Consider the following 8736-nt stretch of genomic DNA (forward strand, 5'->3'; position numbering starts at 1 on the left):
CTAGGTAGGGAATTAGTCTCGGATCGAACGAGACAGGTAGTGGTTCAGGGGGTTCTCCTCTGAGATGGACAGGGTGGGCGTGATTTTTACTCGAAACTTAGACGGAAAACACTCAGGGATCCTCACACATGTGTAAGTTATTTGTTTCAGTATGTGTGTGTATCTTTTAGTATACTTCGACGGATAACCCAGTTTCCTTCCTCTTCGGACAAGGGGGACGGCCGGACAGGATTAGTCTGGCGGAGACCCATAAATTAGTTAACACACATAATGTTCTTGTTACCTTTTCCTTTAGTGACGGAACACCATTGACATGTGGGGTGTTACATGTTGACGATTATGTAGTGTTAATTGTTATTTACGACACCATATCCGTACTGTAACCGATCTCGGTCGAACAATAAAAAGAGAACAAGGGAAATACCAACGGTAGCCCAGTATATGGCGGTAATGTCATTAGTGTCAAAAAAACAAGTGACCCAATATAAAAGAAACGTTTTAGTTAGGAGACACCCAATAAGTACCCTGTAAAAGTTAATTAGAACGACTATGAGTCGCTCCGTACCCAAGGTTATACTCCAAATAAAACAGAGAAGATATGTAAAAAAGATTATGTTTGGCTCGGTTATCAGGTTTACATTCGTGGTCAACGTCAGCTCAGACTCAAGTTCACTGGTTAGTCTTTATCTTTAATCTTTACCTAGCTTACCTCCTAAAATTAATTACTTATAGGACTTATTCCTCGTCGCGCGTCAAAATATGTCACGGGTTTCAACCACATCTCCCGTGAAACCAACGAACGAATTCTCGAGGAGGTGTCAACCGAGTCCTTGACTTGACCGTGGAGGATCTTCTTACCGAGAATACCGCGTAAAGGTGATTTGTCGTGGCCTCGCGCCAAATTTTGCCAGGGCACGGACACGTACCGGCAAAAACCAACGCCAAAGGTGAACGCATTCAATTGGCAGAATCGCCATCAATAAAGTGTCAAAAAGACCGGGGAAATTTTAGCTCCAAAAGAATCCGCCCGGGTTGTTTGGTTCCGACTCACTTCAGCCCGCGACTTCATACGATTTGATCTCTCCTCTTACGAACCGTCCCCTGATGTTTGAATGTTGTTTTACTTTGTATAAGGGGGGGGGGGCTCCTCTGAGAGAAATACAAAGGCTGCTTTTTGCTTTGTACTTTCTGCATGCCTGTCTTCGTCCTCCCTAATCATCTTCTCTGTATGGAAATATGTCTTTGCCGTGAGAGTTCACTCAAAGACATCACTTACTGTACAAAGAGTAAAGAAGTCCACCGCAAGCGATTCGTGGCAACTTTCCATCCTTTTGAGTGTTTCCCTCGTGACCATCATTTATTAATACTGATACTTGGATAAAGTTGTGAGTTAATTCTTAATAGCGGTTTTTGAAAAGACTCTCTCACACACACATGGAAAGTGTGTTGGTTTACATTTTGAAAGAGTGAGTGAAGGTGCCTTAAAAATACATGTAAATCACACCATAGCAGCTTCAGAATGTGCCTTCAGGCTATGTGAAGAGGAAAGAGGACACAGAGCAAAAATGAAAGGCTGAGGGAGATGGAGGATGGACAAACCGCATTTGGATTTCTTAGAAATGGAGTGGTCAGTCCAGGAAATGAAAAAAAAAAACCTCTTGGTCTGCTCTTTAATCAGCTGCTAAAGTTACTAGTGCAGCAGTATTTACAGCAAACACCAAAATGGATACAAAAAGTATATACTCAATGCTTTCATCTTTGCAGTCCTTTACGAATACTTTACAGGCATTATGACGATGCCACAAAAGGTGATATTGCCTAATAAAGAGACAGTCATTACATATGCTCCATACCCAATGAATCTAAGACACAAATCTCTTTGTCCAGGGTTCAGCTGGGTAACCCCAATTTCCTGATTTTAATATTGCTATGCTATGCATTTAATGAAAAATATTAGTGATTGCTCACTGAAATGGAAAACGCGGTTGTCGGAAAGATTATGAGCAAATAATACATGTATCTAGTGACATTCAAGTAACTGGAAAGGAGGCGTTTATTGTATGTCTACATGTCATAGGTTCCACTATTCTATATTTGCAGCTTTATTAATGTAAATTAGAAGTTCATGCAATTATATCATCTTTCATGTGCAAATTCATACATAAAAACTGAACTATATTATTTATAGGGCTATAGAATGGTCCACAAATAAATTGCACCAACTTCAAGGAAGCACATCCTAATGTAATATGCCCACCGGCTCTCGGGTTGGGCTGGGGTTAGAAGCTCTACGGAAGAGGATTAAGGCCAAATGTGATTTCGGGGAATAAGTTCAGAATTTAAAAAATACTTTTTCTGACTTAAAAAAAGTCTGAATACTGAGAATAAAACCTGAGATAAAACTCAGATTTCGGAATTCAATCTCATAACTAATATATATATATATAATATAAAATAACACTTTTGGTCAGATCTCAAATGTTTATTTTACATGTGACCCTAATCATCTTCCGTATAGATCAGATGAAACAAATCAAAATATATTTTATTAAGAACAAAAAGAGAGTGAAAGAGAGATTCATTTTATTGACTGGTTTAATATGTTATGGTCCAATTAAACACTGTTTGTCTCTTGTAGTACATGTCAGACTTTCTAGGAATCCAACAATGATTTCATATTTTATCTATGGCAGCATAACCGCTGTTTGCAATCGTGCACACGTAGTTCCAGTCATGTAGAATCAGAACGTTTTGCATGACTCTACGATGAATCCAAATCTAGTCCATTGGATACCAACAGGAATTGCTGAATTTGCAATACCAGTTTCCAATTTCCCCCACTTGCTCCTTATGATCACTAGTGGTTGGCATTTTGTATAAAACCGTACATAGAACCAAACCACAGTCTGTTAAATCTTCCTCTAAAAACCACATCATTTGCAACCCATTTAGAATGTCAGCCGTAGTTAGGCCACTCTTAGTTGTCATTTATTTGCTGTACAGTATGAACAGTTTGTGGTGGAAGGTTAGCCCGGAGAAGGCTGACTAATGAATGCAATGCTGTTGGTCTCATCCCTGCAGTAGATATTTAATGATGTAGTCTACGTGGTGAGTGGAGAGTGTTCACCAGACCAGGTGCTCTCTGCCATGACGCTCACTCCCCTGCCTGCTTCACGGGCGCAGCACTGTAGGCAGCCTTGCCCTTTGACCTCTGTTAAGAAAAAAACTGAAATAACTATTGCATGCTGTGTGTGTCTCTGAATAGATGGATGCCCATGCTCAGTGCGAGTAGGAAGAAAGTGATTTTAAGCCATAATATGGAGGTTGAAAGTTTAATTGAATGGCTAGGGGAATGTTTCAGATGTCTGGGTGCGGGGGATGGCCGCCTTATCTTCACATTGCCGTGTTTACCTGCTATAGTATCATGCCTGCTGACACTGAAAGCACTATAAAGCCTTAGTCTGTAGAGGCGTCTGGTGGATAGGATTTGAAAAAGATTGAAAACAGAATGGAGTGCATATATCTTTGTATGTGCCGCCTCTTTGTTGTGTGGGAAAGTCTGCTCGTCTATGTGTGTGTGTGTGTGTGTGTGTGTGTGTGTGTGTGTGTGTGTGTGTGTGTGTGTGTGTGTGTGTGTGTGTGTGTGTGTGTGTGTGTGTGTGTGTGTGTGCAGATAAGTTTGGGAGAGGCAAAGAAAGCTGACTGAACATCTGAGGAAGGTCTCTACAAAGAGCGAGTGTCTTTGTTCCCAGGGTTCTGTGCTAATGTAGCACTAGATATGAATTATGTAATTTTGTAATGGGTGACCTTCTGTGCAGCTTGAAAGGCAGTGCAAATATTATTCCTCAGATACAGAGGTGCATACAGATGCACACACGTATTGCTTAGTGTTGTGCCGTCAAGCGCATACACATTTATATTTCAAAATGACATATAGCCAAAGATGTGATTATATTTGGGGGTCAGAAGTTAACCTGAACTCATTTATAGAAAAATAAATGTTGGCCATATTATTATTGGTAATCACCAGAGGCCCCTTAATAAGATATTATAACAAAACTAAAATCATGGTACAATATTACTTAGATTTATGCTGACAATTGAGGTACAGTAACATCTATGTCTTCAATGCTTGTCTAGGTGGCGCTGCAATATTATGTGATGACAACTTTTGTTTTTGTTCATGTTGAGATATAGAATGTAGGGAATTCAAACCGTCACACACTCGGTAAACTAGGAAATATATTCAGATTTATTATCCTTTTATCAACTTTAAGATATGCAGTTTGTCCACCTATTTTACATCGCATAAGCAACTTTTTTTTGCGCATTTTGGATATATTTTTATAATCTTTGTATTGACCATCTTCCTGTTAATCTAGCTAACCATATCAGAAAAAACATATAAAATCAGTAACATATAGTGGCCTGGAAAAACATCATTTCTATTTGCAATATATAAAATCTATATAAGAAAACGTTGATATTTAGTGTCCATGCACTAGTACAAAATATGGCTTTATTCTGCTGTATCAATTATTGTTTCTCTAACCAGCCTACTATTACGTACATTATAAAAGTGCCAAGCTCACTCTGAAACTCACGAACACAGTGCAAACACAGTGTAGTAGATGATATACAAAAAAACATATTTATTTGTGCCTTTTCCTAGATCCGCAGTGGCAAGCTGATGATCACCAACACCAGGAAGAGTGATGCGGGGAAGTACATCTGCGTTGGAACCAACATGGTGGGAGAGAGGGAGAGTGAGATCGCTGAACTCACTGTGCTAGGTAAAATATGATTGCTTTTCACAATGTTGCAGTGCTTTATTTATTCTAAGTACCCTCTCAGTTTGCCAGTCTGCTATGCAAAGGCTTTTTCACATGCGGGGGGTATAATAAGCCGTTAATTACATTGATTATGCAGCACTACCATCTAATCCGCCAACTTTGGAGAGGTTTTCCACCAAAAACGGGCTGAAAATCTACCGCTGCTACACTGAAAAAACTGAACCGTTGACTTTAATTGAATGTATGATGTCAACAGATTTCACATAACTGTATTAGGTTTGTTGAAAGCAACAATATTATGTTTAAATAAAAACATATTATGTTCAACTTAATATTATTGCTTTCAACTGACCTAATACAGTTATGTGAAATGTATAGGCATACTGTAATACATTTAATTAAAGTCAGCGGTTCAGTTTTTTCAGTGTACCTCCAACTCTATAACCCCTTTCAACAAGAAAGCTCTGCATGCCACCTCCAGCGCCTCTTTCTAACCTCTATTCTCCACCCCCCCACACCACTTATTTCTCAACATTTCCCATCAGAATAGAACTCTTATCAGTATCACATGGTTAGATGACCTTGGTTGAGGTTGGGAGAATACAGCCTGTTGTCTCATAGAGCCATTCAAGGCTGTGAGAATATTCTCGCTGAATGCAGAAATGGGTCGAAAAATATTGTTCCACAGGTTGAGCATAATAAATGACTTTGGAGACCGACGGATGATTATCACCAGAGAATATTTGCTATGCCTCCCAACTCTATGTTAATTGCAATATGTAGATTTCCATAGTTTGCTAGGTTTTTTTTTTTTTTTAGATGATATTTTCTTTGGCTTTGTATTAAAAATTCAATCGGTTAAAGTCATGGGAGCAGGCAGAGTTGGTACTTAGAGCTAAAAACAAACAAACAAGATAGCTAAGAGCCAGTTACACAAACATTATCAATGTTTTCTGTTCATACTTGATAGTCGACTGACTGTGCTCACATTCAATATGTGAATTCCAAAGTAAATGTTATTACTTTGCTATAATTTCCCTGCAGCAACTGCATGTTATTGTAAAACGATATACATCCCTAATCGAAACAAAATACATTCCATTATTACACTGGGTACAGTAACGTTTAGACAAGGTACAGTAACTACACAAAGAGGAAGAAAAATGAACAACAATTGTATTATGTTTATCCTGAATTATTTGAGCTGTTCAAGGATAACATAAAAAAGAGTAGGAACATAGAAGGCACTTCGACATTATGACAATGATAACATTCATACAGTGATGGACAGTTACTAAGTACATTTATTCTTTGGGTACTTGTACTTTACCTGAGTATTTCCATTTTCTGCCACATATTACAACTACTCCAATACAATTAAAAGGCACATATTGTTATTTTTTATTCCAATACAAGTATAGTTTTGTTTTAGTTACTTTTACGTTTTAGATTCATATAAATAATGATAATATATTGGAAATTATATTTTATGCATTATAATATGTGTATATTAAACTCTATTGATTCCTTGGTGAAATTCACAACTTATTCACACTTTATATAATCAACCCTTGTGTGATGTTCATATTTGTGGTTATTCAGCCAGTGTCCACCTTTTTGGGTTTCAACACAATTAAACTATTTTATGTTAAAATACTCAACAGATGTTTACTTCATCTCAATTACAAGGAATATAAACAGCATGGTTAATATTTGCCCTTTTACATTTGTTGGATCACATTAATGAATTAAAGTGCTACTCGTTTTCTGTTTGTTTATTTATAAAATGTGATAAAAAAAAGAAAACCAATTATAATCAAAAATGTACAAAAGAAGCAATGTTTTTCATAACTATAGATTTTTATTTACTTGAACAACATTTGAAATGTAACCCTTTCAGGTCAGTTTACACAACACAAACCGTCAGTCTAGACAGAACTTCAGCCCCATCTAACACATTGTATTTTCTTACAAGCCTATAACACATGTGGGGCAGTTTTACTGTGTGTGTGTTGCATATGTACTTCTTGCACTTGATGCATGTATATTGGGTTTATCTGTCCATCTTGGGTCCGCACTCTTCGCAGCGCTTCTTTTTGTTGCTGCTGGCAACCTAGAATAATGAAAAGATGAAAAGATCAGGAATTCTACCATCACCTCTCTCTGTTTCAAGGCAGACATGTACTGCAACAGCATTACACACTGACTTCAGGCTCTGCAGATGGTGGTTCTGTAGGTCGGGTGGATGGGGCGCCAGCATTCTCCTCCTGAATCCTCCTCACGATGGCTGCAGAGGCTGGGGTTCTCGGGACATGTTGCCTTCTCTGGATTTGAGCTTTCACCAGTGCCTTTCCCAGTTCCTCAAGAAAGAGGTGTCTCCTCTGCAGCTTCCCTCTGTTCCACTCTGGGTTCACTGCCATCCAGATGACAAAGGCGTTGTAAGCTGAGATGTCCAAGATATCAAAGAAAATCACCAGTGGCCAGCGTAGGGTCCTCCTTTTGCAACTGTCGGCAGTCACCAGCTTGTCCATGTTGTCCACCCCTCCTTTTGTGGCATTATAATCCATGATGATCTCTGGTTTGTTATGCTCTTGCCCACAAATTCTCACATCCTTGTGCAGTGTACTCATGAGTACCACATGCTTGCCTTTCTTCAGCACATAGGATACCAGGGACGTGTCAGCCGTGTACAAAGACTTGAAAGATTTGACAGCCCTGTTCTTTGAAATCAGCAGTTGGAGTGGGAGCTCAGACTTGTTTTTCTGTATCTTTCCCACCATGGTGAGCTTCCTCTTTAGAAGATCCTGTCCCAGCTTGTGCGAGATAAAAAAAATGGTTGCATGTGATGTTGTGTTCACTGAGTCCTTGAGTCATGTCCAGGACAGCTCTCATTCCTTGATTTTTCTCAGGAGCTCCTCCATCAGGTTTCCCTGTGTAGACTTGTAAACTCCAAGCATATGAAGAAGTGGCATCACAGGCAGCCCAGATCTTTATCCCATTATTTTGCAGGTTTAGATACTGCCTAAAGGGGCAGCAGCCCCTAAATGGCATCAGATGCTCATCAATGGTGACATTAGGCCCAGGGTTGTAAAACAGGGGGAGGTGGTGCACCCACTTGTCCCACAACGTCCTGATGGCAGCTAGCTTGTCTCTCTGCCGTCGAGCTGGTCTGTCGTCTCTGTTATCAAAGCGGATAATCCTGGAAATGATGTGTCAGTTTTCCAGAGAGTTTGTTGCACGAAAAAGTTCTCTGCCAGTTTCTGCATCCCACAGGGATTCTATGGATTCACCTTTGGACCTGAAACCTCCAGCAAGGATAACGGCCCGTCTACACTACAGGCATCAAAAAATCTTGAAGCTGGGCGTGTCTGAAGCTTGGCGATTTTTTGCGAGCAACGCGACCAACAACCAATCACATGAATCTCCCGCCCCTGACATACAAAGCAATAGCAATGTTAAAACGAAGTAAACTGGATATAAACTCTCCAAACAGGCGAAAAACCTACCAGTTTCACCCACTGTCTCTGCCACCTCCCTCCATGCCTGGTTCCTCCGGTTTGTATCCCGGTAAATAGTTCTCTGGCAGAGCCAGACCGCAGTACATTTCCTCATATTCCAAACGACAAATTACGGTAGCAAATCACCCGGTTCTTTACGACCAGAACTATTTACCGGGATACAAACCGGAGGAACCAGGCATGGAGGGAGGTGGCAGAGACAGTGGGTGAAACTGGTAGGTTTTTCGCCTGTTTGGAGAGTTNAGGAGAGAACCACTACAAGTCAGGACACGTAACAGTGCAGCCTAGATGAAGGTGTGCTTACCGGTGTTGTCAGGGCTAGCATGAGGGACAAGGTTTATAGTGTCGGTGAGTAGTGATAGCAGGAGTACCGTTAACCTAGAGTTAATTTATTCACATTAATTCCCATCAACAAATCAATTGAA

At 39.9% G+C, this 8736-nt stretch overlaps 1 protein-coding gene across 1 annotated transcript in view; it reads left to right on the top strand.

Annotated features, from left to right (window-relative positions):
- LOC104954836 (roundabout homolog 1-like) overlaps positions 1 to 8736 on the top strand; it is a 92875-nt gene that overhangs the window by 78511 nt on the left and 5628 nt on the right. The window contains exon 4 of the mRNA XM_010782025.1: positions 4673 to 4793. Within this exon, the coding sequence (XP_010780327.1) occupies positions 4673 to 4793 (121 nt within the window). The remainder of the gene's footprint in view (positions 1 to 4672; positions 4794 to 8736) is intronic.

The sequence above is a fragment of the Notothenia coriiceps genome, unplaced genomic scaffold (assembly GCF_000735185.1).
Source record: "Notothenia coriiceps isolate Sejong01 unplaced genomic scaffold, NC01 NC01_scaffold00000495, whole genome shotgun sequence".
Lineage (NCBI taxonomy): Eukaryota > Metazoa > Chordata > Actinopteri > Perciformes > Nototheniidae > Notothenia > Notothenia coriiceps.